The sequence below is a fragment of the Zalophus californianus genome, chromosome X (genome assembly GCF_009762305.2).
Source record: "Zalophus californianus isolate mZalCal1 chromosome X, mZalCal1.pri.v2, whole genome shotgun sequence".
Taxonomy (NCBI): Eukaryota; Metazoa; Chordata; class Mammalia; order Carnivora; family Otariidae; genus Zalophus; species Zalophus californianus.
Genome location: NC_045612.1, coordinates 114,519,839 through 114,536,484, shown reverse-complemented (window position 1 = coordinate 114,536,484; position 16,646 = coordinate 114,519,839). Strand labels below are relative to the sequence as shown.

Sequence of the window (16,646 nt, the reverse complement as noted above, 5' to 3'; positions counted from 1 at the left end):
AACAACTGATTGTATATATGCAGCTCAACTGGTGGGAACAAAATTGTGAGGTTGTATTAGAGCAAGCAGGTTTTCTAACTTTTTGGTCTTACGACTCCTATACTCTTAACTGGAAACCCTAAGAGCTTATTATTTATGTGGGTTTTATCTATTAATACTATATTATGAGTCAAAACTGAGCAATATAAATTATTAATTCATTTAAGAATAATGATAATAATCCCATTACATGCTAATATAAATATGGTTGTGGGTCATTCTTTCAAGTAAGAAATGGTGTTCTACCAAAAACAAGCAGGTAGTTCAGCTTGCAACTCACTTAAGTGATTTTCTTCAAGACAACCATCTTGCTTTGTTATGTAACAGAAGTGCTTTATGTGTATTCTTCATTTTATCATATAGATTCCTAAAAAGACATGTACTCGAAAGTTGAAATTTAATACAAGTAATAATTTTTACTGCTTCATCAAAGAAAGACATCCTTAACTAAAACGAGCTTTTTGTCTTTTTTTTTTTTTTTTTTTTTTTTAACTGCGAGAGTGTAACATTGAAGACTCTAATGCCTTGATTTATGCTAAGGTGCCACCAGTTCACCCATCCTTGCTTTGAGTCATCAGTGTAAATACAAACATAGTGAAAGAGCCAACGAGCTGAGTGTTGCTATGAATATAGTTTTGACTTTATGGGCCTTCTGTAAGATCTGGTAACCACCCCCAAGAGATCCACAGATCATGCTTTGAGACCTGCTTTCCTAGATGGTCGTCTACAAACAATTAACTCTAATCATGCTGTGGACGTTAGTGTTGTACTTTACAGAGGGAATGGAAAATGTTTGGTTAATCTGGAAATTCAGTGGAGACTGGTTAAGTGGAGTTTCTACTTAATAAAAAATTTTACATGAATTTTAGAATTGTCTCTGACTCCAGACTAAGAGTTTCAAAACTTGATTTATTGGGAGTCTGTCATTGTTTATTTTACCAACATTTTCTGGCCTGTCTTAATTTTTGTATTGATTGCATGGATCACTTCTAATCTTAGGGATCATTTTCTTTTAAGAATATTTCCCAGGTCTCCCAGAAATATTTTCAAGGCTTGATTTTATTGCAGGGTTCTATTAAACATGTATAGCGGGCTGTGTTAAAATGACTGTTTCCCCCCTCCTTTATACATTACAGCATCTTGTCTCTACTTTGTATTGTTTTTCCCTTGAAAGTATTCTAAAGTGATGCCTGAAAGGTTTTAGGGAGAGTAGAAAGTGCCAGGGTTATTATTTGGGGCATCACTGGGGAGTAGTAAAAATGGAATTTCCCTTAAAAGAGAACTTTGATTTAATACAGTATCCTGCTTCTGCATGAAAAAGATAGTAGTTGGAAAACAAAACAGTTTTTAAAAATGCATGCTGTATATTGGGTGAATTATCATCCAAGATGCTTTTTTAAGTTGTTAATGCATGATTTATGGGTCTACCTAATTTGTGGAGATTAATGGCTCCCTATTTAATTTTTAGAATATGCTTGAATTGCTGGAAGAAATGCCAAATGGAGTTCCACCTGAAAAAGTTAAAAGTTACATCTATCAGCTAATCAAAGCTATTCACTGGTGCCATAAGAATGATATTGTCCATAGAGGTAAGTATGGAATTTTTGAAATGGAAAATATTAAGAAAACATCAGAGTTAGCAATGAAATATTTTACATATTACTGTCTTAAGAGTACTTCCATGGGCACTGACATTCCATTTAAATTAAATACATTTTGAAAGTACAGGGTATGAGCTGTTGTTCACCTTCCAAGTCTCCTTTTGGATCACCAAAAAGATGTACTGCAAATTTATTTGGATATTATGGTGAGATATCTGTTTGTATAACCAGATCTATTCTCAACTTTAGAAATGCCTAGGGATATAAAGAACTCAACGAATAGGAACTTTGAAGCTTACTTTGGGCAAAAAGAGCAAAGGGATGTTCTCTGTTGCCTTTTGGTCCTACTGGTAGACCAGAAAATGTGAAACCACCCAGAATAGGGCTTTAAACGTGGTCACTGACCCCCATTGACAGTCACCTCTCATTCCCTGTTAGACCAACCACCTCTGGTATATACCCTTCACTTCCTGAATTTCCCTACCCATTAGTGAAAAGTGCCCATTGCAAGTTGTAGGCATGATCAACCTTGCATAAAAGTAATGAGTATGCTTCCATAAAGTGTTTTATTGCTGTGAGGTGGGTGGTTTATAATAATAAAAGGGAAATTACTTTCTCAGCACGGTGTTTAACTCTACACTGTCTTCTCCTGAAAATCTCTCTTGAATTCCAGTTTTACAGTAATGGGACACATACTGATAAAATAATGAAGCCAGAAGATGTTTATCAGAAAGTATTACAATATCTACTTCTTGTCTCTGAATTAGCAGATAAATGAATACTACATTTTAATTTACCTATACAAATACACAAGCATATCACTTTAAAAATAGTCTCACTTTAAGAATAGCTTTAAAGGTCATGTGAAGAATGCCAACTCCTATTATATCTAGAAAAAGACATTTTATATTTCTCTTGGATTTGACTTTCAAACTGGTTACCTTATCAAGGTTTTTGGTGGTATAGATAGATCTCCAAGTCAACTGCATATCTAGTGTCTAGAGTAATGATTTTAGTAACAGTCTATACTACAATATGAGGCTATTAATAAAGAACTGATTTAGCTTCATTTCTATAGTGGTGCTGTGATTTGGTTAAGTATATAGTAATAAATCAATGGTTGTGAATTAGCAGTAGAAACCGTGATTCTGAAATCTACAGATTTTGCTCCTGTCGCTTCCCTTTTTCCATTTTCACCTCTGCCATCTGATATAGATGATGGGTACTCTAAAAATAGAATTGTGAGATCTCCCAAGGCAGGGATTAAATAGCATTTTCTCTATATTTCTACTCAGCTCCCACCTCATCTTCTGAAGATCCATGGAAAAAATGAGAAATGTTTTCTTGACTCATCCAGTATAACTTCAGCATTAGACATTTATAATTGTGAACCACACAGAAAAGCTAAAGAGATATATAAATATAGACATTATATACAAAATCACAACAAATTCTTTTTATATAGTTTTTCCTCTAGTGAATATAATGCTAGGTACCTATATGTGTTTTTTTTTAAAGGTGGCAATCTTTTTTATTTTATTTATTTTTAAATTTTTTTAAAGATTTAGAGAGAGAGACACAGCGAGAGAGGGAACACAAACAGGGGGAGTGGGAGAGGGAGAAGCAGACTCTCCATGGAGCAGGGAGCCCGATGCAGGACTTAATCCCAGGACCCTGGGATCATGACCTGAGCCGAAAGGCAGACACTAAATGACTAAGCCACCCAGGCGCCCCTACTTATATGTGTTTTTAAAGTATCTTGTGGGTGTGAACATTTCTTTTGATATTGTATCTCCAAAAATTTATGTTCTTACTACTTGATAAAGTAGAATAGTCCTTGAAACGTGGTGGCCTAGATTCAGTGATTCTTAAATTCCTTTCAGAGATCGCATTAATACCTTTAAGATTTGAAGGGAAAAATATTTTTTAAATTGTGGGTTTTCATATTTCTCAAAAAGAAATTAGTTGAAACTTTTATGTATCAGCAAAAAAGGTGTTACCCTGCTTTTCACTGCCACAGTTTCTATTCACATTACCGTCGATATTTCTAATTAGGTGCCGTTATAGTGATCCAATAGTGTCAATCAGCAGTCCATGGAACATTTTTTAATAATTGTTTTTTTGTCTTTATACTTCAGATATAAAGCCAGAAAATCTCTTAATCAGCCACAATGATGTTTTGAAACTGTGTGATTTTGGTAAGTTAAAAAAGAAATTGAGACCTGTAAGTAGAATTAATTTAATACAACATATAGGTAGCTTTTAAAGGCTTATTAAAAGTATTTTTTTATGTTTTGACTTCAGTTAGCAGAGGAATATTCTATTGGGTCATATGTTGAAAAATTGATTGCTGGGAAAATACTCTCTTTGCATAGTGTTGTCTATTCTTTTTTAAAAATTCATAATGCAGTATTTGTTTAATGAGAACACAAAGCGAATAGATGCACGTGCATATATTCATAAACCCAGTACTTAATGATTCCAAAAAACCAGTTTTCTATGAAATCCACTATGCCTTCTGTTTTGGGTAGGATAAAAGAAGTATTTTTAAAGTATTAAAGTAGAAATTATTTTAGGTATAATCATAAACACTAACAATATGCATAGGTAGATACATATGTATCATGTATATGCAATAGTTACGTATCTATAAAGGTCAAAGACATTTTTAGAACAATTCCGTTTATTCCCTTTAAATGTTCAGTGAATGAGATTAGTAATTGATGTGTAATATTCTAGGTCCTGGTTGAGTGTATAAGGAAGCTTTTGAATTGTACTCTCTCCTAGTAGAAAATTGTACATTCTTTTCCATATATATGAAACTGTATTAAGTGCTATTAAAAATTTGAGTTAGGGTGCCTGGGTGGCTCAGTTGGTTGAGCGACTGCCTTCAGCTCAGGTCATAATCCTGGAGTCCCGGGATCGAGTCCTGCATCGGGCTCCCTGCTCAGCGGGGAGTCTGCTTCTCCCTCTGACCCTCTTCCCTCTCGTGCTCTCTATCTCTCATTCTCTCTCTCTCAAAAAATAAATAAAATCTTAAAAAAAACCAAACTGGAAAGCCAAATATATTTAAAAAAAATTTGCATTAAAATAATTCAAAATGTTTTAAAACTATAAATTAGGGTGTTTAAGTTCTGGGTCACCTTAAAAAAATCTTTTGTCTAATCCATATGCTGAAAAATAACAACTTGACTTTTTTAATGTTATTTTCTCACATATTCAAGTATAATCATAAATATAATGTAAACATCTACATATAAGTGAGAATTCGTCTCCTTTCATAAGCATAAGTTAGATTAGTACCTCGGAGGTGGATTGAACAAATGAAAAATGGAAGCATTCTAAGAATGCACTGTGTGAATGACCAGTTTTCTCCAGTGTAGCTATTAGAAGCATGTGTAACTGTTTTCACTCAGTGTTTGCAAAGAATTTGAATATTATGAACCTGCTTGCCTGAGGAAAAATGTTTTATAATAAGGACTTAAATTTTTTCATACTTTATAAAGAATATTGCAAAGAAGAGTCCTGCTATATGTTAAACATCTTATGAAGTGCTTAGAAGAATAAAAAAGAAATACCAAAATACAGTTATTTAAAAGATTTTGACCTTGACATTTTTAGCATTTTTTTAGTATTATGATTTTCAGGAATATTTCTGGTTCTGTTTCTTGCTTCCTATCCATAATTGTGACTACCATCAAATACTGAGATTTTATGCACCTCATATGCCCTTTACTATGCATCCATGATTCTATGGGTTGGTGATCTGCTTAAACCCCCAAATTACTGAAATTTGTAAATAAGTTATAAATACAAAAGAGATGCCTATAGAATGGTTAATAATAGGAAAAGAATATCCCTGGTCTGGCATCATTTCTTTTCTTTTTTTCTTTTTCTTTTTTAAAGATTTGTTTATTTATTTTAGTGAGGGAGGGAGAGAGAGAGTGTGGGGGGGGTGCAAAGGGAGAGGGAGAGAGAATTCTCAAGCCGACTTCCCGTTGAGCATGGAGCCAGACTCAGGGCTTGATCCCAGGACCCTGAGATCATGACCTGAGCCGAAATCAAGAGTCGGACACTTAACCAAATGAGCCACCCAAGCACCCCCTGGCATCATTTCTTAAAGGAAAGACAATTTGAAGTGGTAAGGAAATTTCACATGGCTGCACTGCATGTGGTTTTCTGTGTCCTACATGTCCCCAGTGATCACTTCTCAACTCCTTTCCTTCCCAGAGCGCCGGGCTCCTTTGTCTATCTTGGAGAATCCCATTTGAAAATAGGAATATTTCTTCCAAATATGTCTTATGAAGAAGCATTGATTAACTGACGTTAGGGCTTTGTTTTTTGCTGTGGTTGTTTTTATTTTTTGCTGTTACACTGTTTTCTACTTTTCAAAATGACACTTTAATTTTTACCCCTAATTTTAATGTTCTGGTTCTCTGTGACTATCCATAATGCTTTTGGTGAGTTAGGCGGCTTATTTTTTGGCCCCAAAACCTTTTGAAAGGGTTTGGAGGGAAAATAATTATTGATAGAGTCTGTAAGTAATTAAGATTCCCCTAATATGCTTCTCAGTCACATTAGGAGATTAAAATAATTTTGGCCTGCTTAGTTTCCATCTTTGCCAACCATTAGTTGTCTATATAATGGCTAGAACTGATCAGCAACAGTAGATCTACAAATAGTAATGTTAAGTCCCACATATCAGAATATAATGACTGGCTCAGTTGGTTGGGTGTCTGCCTTCCACTCAGATCATGATCTCGCGGTCCTGGGATCGTGTCCCCTGTCGGGCTCCCTGCTCAGTGGGGAGTCTGCTTTTCCCTCTCCCTCTGTGATCTCTCTCTCAAGTAAATCTTTGGCGGGGCGGGGGGGGCAAGAATATAATGACCATCTGTGACAGGGTATTTTAGCTTTGACTTGGGCTCTTGCAGGGACTTCATTTTGGTCCTAAGATTTGCATTTATTGAGAGAGCTGACTTAAAAGTATGCTCTGAATGCTTATAAAAGCATGTGATAACTTCAAAAATATGGATTTCTTTAGTATAGGAGGAGACTGGGTTTTTTAGTGAATACACTGTATGTTTTAATTGACATATGAATGGACTAACGTTTTAAAATAATGAAGGCACCATTAATAAACAGCCCATTCAGTACCAGTTATTATGTTCTTTTGATGTTCCTTTAAAATATTACTAGCACTGAAATACTTTGCCAACCTGAAGTTATTATTTCTTTTTCAAAGTTATACCTTTGGGTTTTTCTGTCTTTCAGGTTTTGCTCGGAATCTGTCAGAAGGCAATAATGCTAATTATACAGAATATGTGGCCACCAGGTGGTATCGGTCCCCAGAACTCTTACTTGGGTAAGTTACCTTCCCCAGATAAAATGACTTTTATATATCTGCTAATCGTGTATCATTAGCTTTGGGATCATCTATGGAAGGTAAGAACTTTAGTTAATTAAATACCAGTTACCTATTGCAGTGTAACAAACCACTGAAACACTTAATGGTATAAAACAAACACCATTTTATTTGCTCACAGTTCTGGGTACCAGTGATTTGGGGGAGTCAGTAATTGAAGTTCAGCTGGATTGTTCTTCTGCTAGTCTCAATGGGAATCACTCAGGTAGCTACAGTCACTCAGCAGATCATTTGGAGGCTGGTTGGTTTACAAGGCCTCAGCTGGGACAGACCATCTCTGTTCCATGGAGACTCATCCTCCAGTGGGCCAGTCCAAGTTGCTTCATGTGATAACCGAAAAATTCCCTGCAGGAAGAGGGCAAGCCTCAAAGCAAAGGTGGTTTTGAAGCCTCTGTTTGCATGGCTTTTGCCTCATTGGCCGAAACCTGTTACATGGCTAAGCCCTGATTCAAGGGATGAAGAAATAAACTCGACCTCTTGTTGGGAGGACTGGCCTACTTGTTGGTTTGTTCGTTCATTCATTCATTCATTCATTCATTCAACAAACAGTAATCAAGTATCTTTTATACCTAACCACTTTGCTAGAAACGTGATGTAAATATTGAAGCAGTTGCCAATTTTCTTCTGAATAGAGAAATCCTGTTTGATGATAAATGGCTATTCAAACACACTGCATTGACGATTTTCTCAGCAACATCATCTCCATCCACTTTGTGCCCACCCTTCCACTTTCAGTGCTCTTTCATTCATCTTTTAACCCCAGAAAAGGGTTTTCTGATAAGAGTCTTCTTTTCTTTTTAGTAACTTGAGAGCCTAAGAAGGAGCCTATCCTCCTGAACTCAGTCACATAGTTATATGAATAATCCTCTACCTACCTTAGTTGTAGTATTTTCTTATTTTCCCTACATTGTATTTCCTTCTTGGGGACCACCCAAGAATGGAGAAAGAAGGCACATTCTGCAAATAAAATGAGATGTGGTGATGATGACTGGTGCTCTAATTATAGGTTTCATCTCTTTAGTGTGCCATATATATATCTGGGGGACATGAGAAATTTAATTTTTAAATGTTTTATTTATTTTGTTCATTTTAGAAAGAGAACTTGAGTGGGGGGGAGGAGCAGAGGAAGAGGGAGAGAGAGAATCTCAAGTAGACTCTGTGCTGAGTGTGGAGCCTCACATGAGGCTTGATCCCACAACCCTGAGATCATGGCCTGAGCTGAAATCAGGAGTCAGACTCTCAACCCACTGAGCCACCCAGGTGCCCCGAGAAATTGAATTTTTAAAAGATACTTTTTATATAGTAGGAATACAAATTTCTGTGTTTCTTTTGTTGACGATCATGATGACTATGTGTAAGTTACTGAGGGTTTATTTTGATATTGACAATTTCCCAGTGTCTATCAACTATCTGATTGTAATTCTTGATTCATTGCTGACATAGAGCATATAAGAATTATTGATACCAGGGGCGCCTGGGTGGCTCAGTCGTTAAGTGTCTGCCTTTAGCTCAGGTCATGATCCCAGGGTCTTGGGATCAAGCCCCTCAGCGGGCTCCCTGCTCAGCGGGAAGCCAGCTTCTCCCTCTCCCACTCCCTCTGCTTGTGTTCCCTCTCTCTCTGTGTCTCTGTCAAATAAATAAATAAAATCTTTTAAAAAAAAAGAATTATTGATACCAGTTATTGAAAGCTTTACTTTTTTTTTTTTTTTTTAAATCAAAAGCTTGGTTTATCTTGGGAAACAAATGGTGGTTAGTCACTTTATTATTTCTCTTTGTGTGGATAGATTTTAGAATTTCTGTGCTAATTTTTAAACTTGGTTTTAGGATCGATTTTCTTTTGTGTTTGTCTTTGTTTCTTTTTCTGTGAACCTCTGTCTGGACTTAATGGGATGCATAATCCATTTTCTTTTGGGAAGGATTGGAATTTGAGTTTACTGGACAGATTTGCCAAAGAAGAAATGAGTATGAAGTAGGTCATTCTTAGAACACCGTCCGAGGATTCAAGTATGGTAGAGGACTTTTTATGATATGGTCTTGTCTATATGATGGCCCCAAGGAGTTCATTCTGAGGACACCCTTATTATAGACCTTCAGAGAGTATTTGCTGCCTAATAATACCTGTCAGGAAGCTGCAGTTATGTTTAGAGATGTGTGGGAGCTACCAAAAGTAGATGGGGACTCCAATTAATTTGAGCCAAATTATATATTGCTAATTAAACGATTGTCAAGTACTAGTTGAAGAACCATATTATTCGTGTAAAAATCCCATTGACATCAGTTGATAGTTGGTTAATTTTAAGAATTTACATTTTTGTACATTCTTAAGACTTTGTTCTTGACATTCAAAATAATTCCAGCTGCATAAATTATTCACATCCGTTGACAAAAGAAAAATAGCACGATTTGGGTATGTAGAGATTTTCCGTAAGTTTCTCTATCTAGCACAAGTTTTTTCTTCTGTACAGATATTAAAGAAAGATCAGTATCCTTCCCTCCCCAACAAGCTACCCAAAAAAAAATTTACATGAAGTTTCCTAATATGGCCCTTAAGTTTTTGTGGGAAGGAAATGAGATAAAGAAAATACTGACTTTCAGTTGTAATGACTTACTGTCCTAGAAACATATTCTGTATAGTGTTAACAGTGCTTTAATTTAGAGTGTCTGTTAAAAGTTTTGTATTCCTGCTGTATCATTATGGCATTCTAGAATTTCATCCCGTATTTTTTTCAGATACTTTATTTTGTCTTACCTTCTTTTAACCTTTTTTTTAATTTCTTTAGAGAAAGAAAGTATGAGCAGAGGGGAAGGGGTACAGGGAGGGAGAGAGAGAATCTTAAGCAGGCTCCATGCATGGAGGCTGATGTGGGGCTCGATACCACAACATCGAGATTATGACCTGAGCCAAAACCAAGAGTCAGACACCCAACTGACTGAGCCACCCAGGCACCCCTGGCTTTCCTTTGTTAAAACTTGGATTATTTGTGTTTGAAACTAAAGAAAATACGGTTTCTTAATCTGCCACATACAATTTGATTTAAGACTATAGATATTGGGGCATACATATAAAGCTGTTTTTGGAGTACTTAGGTTTTATAGCCTCCATTTATTAATAACAGTAACACTCCTAAAGTCCTCTGGTAAACTCAGATCCTAGAGGAGAACTGTAAACCCCTAAGGAAATGGAAAAAGCATGCTTTGAGGCAAATGGTTATCATAAAGCTCCATATACATACACAGGGTACAAATAGTTTTAGGTAAATAATACAGTAGAGCTTAGCCCACTCTTAGGTATTAGAAATTGTGATTCTATGCAATCAGAAGTTAAATAGTACTCAGTGTTTATTGTTTAAGAAGACACATGAGTCGGTAGTACATTTGAATAGACTGATCTCAAAAAATGGATGAGGTAGGGCGCCTGGGTGGCTCAGTCGTTGAGCAGCTGCCTTCGGCTCAGGTCATGATCTCAGGGTCCTGGGATCGAGTCCCACATCGGGCTCCCTGCTTGGCGGGAAGCCTGCTTCTCCCTCTCCCACTCCCCCTGCTTGTGTTCCTGCTCTCACTGTCTCTGTCTCTGTCAAATAAATAAATAAAATCTTAAAAAAAAAATGGATGAGGTATATAACTTTTTGACATTTCAAGAGCTAAAGGATAATTACCTAGAAAATGCATTTCTTGGGAGCATTTGATTTTCTAAGTGAAGTGTTAACTCATCACATGTGCACTGTTTTAGGGTTTATTAAGCCATTCGTGTTCAAGATATGCCCAGATATGAATAGATTTCAACTTAGTATATACCAACTAAATTATTATTAAACTGACGGTTTTACTAGAATAGATTTATTTACTTGTGCTCTGAATTTTTACTTGGATATCTGTAATTCCTTTTTTTAGCCTCATTTTTAATTCCTTAAATACACCAATTGCTTTAAATCATGAATCTATTCAAAATAATTTGGAAATTATTAAAATGTATTTATTCATTTGCCAAGATAATCTCTCCCTTTGCTTTTCAGAGCTCCTTATGGAAAGTCCGTCGACATGTGGTCAGTGGGCTGTATTCTTGGGGAGCTTAGCGATGGACAGCCTTTATTTCCTGGAGAAAGCGAAATTGACCAACTTTTTACTATTCAGAAGGTGCTAGGACCACTTCCATCTGAACAGATGAAGCTCTTCTACAGTAATCCTCGATTCCATGGGCTCCGGGTAAGAGGCTTTACTAAAACTCCAAATGGAATCAATACAGCAGCAGTATTTAAATCATTGTTCATTGCACAATGGAATGCTAAGCTGTCCATTGAATACTATTCCCTTTCCCAATACAGTGTTTATAATCCTCATTATAATATTTTATCTTTGAATCTTATATAGTATTTGTGAATTTTAAGAAGTAGTCTGAATTTGAAAGTGGGAGCTGCTAATGTTTTTCCTAATTTATAAGTTCCAAATTTTCAAACCCTGTTGTAGCATATGCATTATTCTACACTTTGGTTATCTCAGAATGTTTCTTTGTCTAAAATATTAAGCATCCCCAAAAGATACAAAAATGTATAAATGACTTGCTTATTTGAACAAACATATTTGTAATGATTTGAGGGAGAATATGAATACTTGCATTCTATAGATTTAAAGGTTGTGTTCTAGCATGTATTTCTTGTCTCTTGACAGTGAAACAGCAGATCTTCTTTTCAAGCCAGTATATTGTCTTGGGCAGCCTTTTCTAGACTTGCTAACTTTGTACAAAACTTGTTTTCAGAGCATATGCTTAAAAAGGATCTTAAGGTATAAACTTTCCCCAGGTGAGAGACAAGCAACTTGCAGAGGCACCTTATTAGAGTAGCCAGATATAGGCTGCTTCTCTCTTCCATCTACCCCCAAAGCTACTTTTTTAGTTTTCAACTACTCTGGACTAACATGCCAATTGGTGACCATTGTGAGAACTCTAAAATAAGCTCACTGCCACTTCCTTTCTTTCTCTTAAATGATGATTCTCAAACCATGTTTTCTTGACATTTGCAAAGCACTTCATTTTCTCTTTTGACTTTCTGGACCTCCGTTCATTCCACTTTGAAGAGCATCCCCTCCTCATACATGAGAGCACCCAACATAGTGCCTGCTCCTCTCCAAACTCTTACCAAGCTTCTCTTTCCTTTTCTTTGCCTTCTATAAACATTTTACGGTTTTTCCAGCTTCATGGATTTGGGATTTGTGGCTCCTTCTCCCGGGAAGGTGCTTCTGTTGTGTGGTCCCTTCTCACTTTGTAAATCTCAGTTCCAAGAATGTCCCCTTCTGGGGCGCCTGGGTGGCTCAGTCGTTAAGCATCTGCCTTCAGCTCAGGTCATGATCCCAGGGTCCTGGGATCGAGCCTCCCATCGAGCTCCCTGCTCCTTGGGAAGCTTGCTTCTCCCTCTCCCACTCCCCCTGCTTGTGTTCCCTATCTCGCTGTTTCTCTCTCTGTCAAATAAATAAATAAAATCGTTAAAAAAAAAGAAAAAAAAAAAGAATGTGCCCTTCTCTGATGACACCAACATACTGCCCCCACCCTCTTCCTGGTGTCTCCCATAGTACCACCCTTTTTTTCCCCATCCTAGCACTTCCCCTGGTATGTAGTTGTGTTATTTGTTTACTTGTTAATTATTAACTGTTGAGTTCTCAACTACCGGAGTATAAACTCCCCAATGGCAGAAATCAACTGTTTTTTCACTATATTTCTAACATCTATAGCAGAGCCCAGCACATCTAGTTAGGGACACAGTGAATACTTGAATGATGGATTGAGCCAGTTTGTGTTACCAGCACTCAAGCTAAGCTGAACCTCCCTTCTCTCCATCTCTAATGCTTCTTTCACCCTTAGCACCTCTTTACCTGAAATATTGACGATTACTCCTAAACGCATATCTTCAACTTTCTGTCTTCACTTTAGTGTTTTCACATTGCCTTTGGAAAAATCTTCCCTCAAATTGCACATTCAGTTGTATCTCTTTTGTGTTTGAAAGCCTGTATGGGATTGCTTACATTTAAACTCCTTATGGGGTAGCATTAAGAACCCCTTGCTCTTAGCCCTCCAGCCTTGTCTGCCACTCATTCCCACCATTGCCCCCTACTTGTCAACGTACTGAACTTCTCACCATTTCCTTGACATGTTGCTTCTACAGTGCTGTATTTTCATTTCTATGATGCTCCTAGTACTTGCTCTACTTCATGAACAGCTCTTCCTCCTGCTTCCCCCAGACTGAGGTCAAGTGTTCTCCTTCCGGGAAGCCCTTCTAGACTCCTCCAGGGAGTGGGTGATTCCCCCATCTGCGCTCCAGTAGCTCTCATTGCCATCTCTTTTGAATAGCTGTTTTAAAAAAAATATACATATCCTCACTGAACTGATGAATTTCTTGAGGAAATGAACTATCATGTCCACCATTATATTCACAGCACATCTAGAGTAGTGCCTACAAGGTTGAATAGTAATGAATGATTGAATATTTGACCTCAGGATTTTAACGGTAACTTCTGGAACATCAAGCTTGGCCTGCTGGCTGTCTGTTCTTTGCCTGGTTAAAGAGACTCCGTGCTGGATTGCCTGAAGAGAGTGTAAACAGATGTGTTATGGCACCTGGCCTTAATAACTTATAAACTAGCTGAAGAATTGAGACGTTTTTGCATGAAATAATCGGAAAGCAATATAACTTATAATAAAGCACCTCATTCTTTACTGCATTGCACTGTTTTCTAATACATCTCTCAGTATGGCTGAGACCATGAGAGTGCTAAACATTCTGGAGTGTTAGAAATCATAGTTGGCTGGATTCACTAGAGAAAGATTTATAGAAATTTGAAATTTGTATGGATATAAAGAATGAGTAGTATTTGGATTAGATAGGCCAAAGGATTTCTTTCCCTCATTTGTGTGTGGTCCGTTTTGTTCACAGCCTCCTCACTAAATAGTATTATCTGTAAAATGCTGGATAGCACATGACAGTACCGCTTATAAATAACCTTCATAGAAATTGCTGCTTCCATGACACTTTGATTTTTATAAACTTTAATATTTTACAATTTAGTCTGAATGTGTTTGTGGTATTTTAACTAAATTAGATTAGTCTTTTTGGAGGTTTAGCAATGTCATTTGAGGGAAATGTCTTCCTTTATCATTTTGTTGGAGAATATCTGTGGAAGATAGCTAAGCATGTAGAGTGTGGGAACTGGAACTTCCGTGAGATACAGACTCACCGGTGACCAGTCTAGTGTTATTGGCGTTTTGATACAGTTGTGTAGAGATTAGAAAGTCAAAAAGATGTTGCTCCATTGGTATGCTTTATTTTGAAAAAGTAACAATTGATGTCCCATAGTCTAGGGCATAGACTCTGGATTTAAACTGCTGGGGTTCAAAGCCTGGCTCCATATTTCCTACATGAATGACTTTGGCAAGTTTCTTGTGCTTCTGTTTCTTTGTGTAGAAAATGCTGATAACAGAAGTACTACCCTTTAGGGTTGTTGTGAAGGTTAAATGTTATCTGTAACATGCCCAGACCAGTGCCTGACACATAGTAAGTGCTCGCTAAAGACGTACTCTCGTATTGTTCAAGTGATTAAGAAAGAAAAGCTGCTCATTGGGATATAATTTAAACTTCTATGCTTGAGTTTTGGTTATTTGTTGAATTACTACATGAGAATGGTAGATTTCATTCAAAAGCATATATATTAATTTTTTTTAACTGTGGTCATTTTTTTATCATAATACTTTTAATACCTTTTCACTCTCTGCATTAATTTTCTTATCAATGAAATGTTACTTCTGAAGAAAGAAAGGGACATCTGGTAGCATAAGATAGACCTCATACGCAAAATATTAATTAAAATGTAGCAGTACAGAGTTATTTATCACAGCATGACAGGTGTCTCTCTTTGGGCTGATATTTAATACTCCCAACAACATCCAAAAGAACTTCCGTTGAGAGAGGTGCCTAGGTTCAGAAACAGTGTGGGTTTGGATTATAGACCTGGGTGCAAATATTAGTTCTGCATTTTAATTATGTAACTTGCCTTGAATCAGTTATTTGAACTTTCTGATTGTCACCTTCTTCATCTCTAAAATAAGAAGAATTGCTAAAATGCCTTGTATAGCATCGCTTCCCTCTGTAATTAGTTATAGATTATTGCCTGTGTGTCTGTGTTAAGTTCATGTTATTTCTTCTACTTCCTTTATCTGGGGTGCTGTCCTCCTTTTCTCTGTCCTCACATTTTTCTTATCTTTCAAAACCTAGTTCAAACACTATCTGTGGATTCTTTTTTTCTCCAGCCGCAAACCACCTTGCTCTCTCCTTTCTCCGAGCTTCAAGTAGAATTTTTGGCTGCACATTTCAGTGCTGATTGCTGTCCCAGCCAGAGTGTAGGTTGCTTAAGTGCATGGTTTAGATCTGACCCATATGCTGTAATTCCTGCCGTCCCTAGCACAGTGTGCAGATAATGTCATAATCACAACTTAAGTGCCTTGTTTTAATTTTCCTCCATAACTAGTCCTCCCGTGCATGTATTGAACACGTTTAAGGATTCTAGTACTTTGAAATGCCTTTTTTTTTTAAAGATTTTATTTATTTATTGGACAGAGAGAGAGTTAGTGAGAGCAGGAACACAAGCAGGGGGAGTGGGAGAGGGAGAAGCAGGCTTCCCGCGGAGCAGGGAGCCCGATGTGGGACTCAAACCCAGGACTCTGAGATCATGACCTGAGCCGAAGGCAGACCAACTGAGCCACCCAGGCGCCCCGGACATGCTTTTATATTGGTATAAAGGAAATAAAGCAAAGGAGCCTTCCCATTAGGATGGAGTACATGGCATTGGGCTCTAATACTTTCTCATCCACTTAGATGTTGCAAAATGCGAGGTGGCAGAGAGGACAGAGCACCTAAATAAATTTGACCTCTTCTCATTTTATTGAGAAAGGCATTTATTAATTTAGGAGACTGTTTGCCTTCTGTTCCAACTTACATAAAGGAAGGAATTGAAAATAGGTCATTAAGAGAGTATTTTAAAAGCAGTGTTAGAACATGTGTCTGAATTCACTATTGCTATTTCTGTGGCCTTTCAAGTGCTGACCTCTCTGCCTTCTCTCTCTCTCTCTTTAAGATTTTTATTTATTTATTTGAGATAGAGCATGAGCGGGGTTTACGGGGGGGGGGGCAGAGGGAGAGGGAGAAGCAAGCTCTCCACGGAGCAGGGAGCCCGACACGGAGCTCGATCCCAGGACCCTGGGATCATGACCTGAGCCGAGCTTAACCGACTGGGCCACCCAGCTGTCCCTTCTCTCTCTCTCTTCTTTTTCACTTCTCTGATTTTCAGGAGTAAATGATGTTGTGAAAAAGGCTTAAGAATTGTCTATGTAAGCAGACAAATTCTGTATAAACTATATTATAACTGAGCTGTCTATATAAACAAGACAGTACTGTGTAAACTGTATACACTCAAATTTTTACAGTGAGGTTTGTTTTACATGCTTCATTGACTAGATTTAATATCCTCTTTCATCTGTAGATTTTCCTGTTACTTAACACCCAGTCCTGTTAATCTGTACCTCAAATACATAGACATAAAAGTAA

General features: G+C 37.2%; 1 protein-coding gene across 6 annotated transcripts in view; it reads left to right on the top strand.

The window, feature by feature from the left end:
* Positions 1-16,646, top strand: part of CDKL5 (cyclin dependent kinase like 5) — a 199,815-nt gene that overhangs the window by 149,406 nt on the left and 33,763 nt on the right. For all 6 annotated transcript variants that reach the window (XM_027607968.1, XM_027607972.1, XM_027607971.1 and 3 more), the window contains 4 exons: positions 1,508-1,628; positions 3,779-3,838; positions 6,912-7,002; positions 11,076-11,265. In XM_027607968.1, the coding sequence (XP_027463769.1) occupies positions 1,508-1,628; positions 3,779-3,838; positions 6,912-7,002; positions 11,076-11,265 (462 nt within the window). The remainder of the gene's footprint in view (positions 1-1,507; positions 1,629-3,778; positions 3,839-6,911; positions 7,003-11,075; positions 11,266-16,646) is intronic.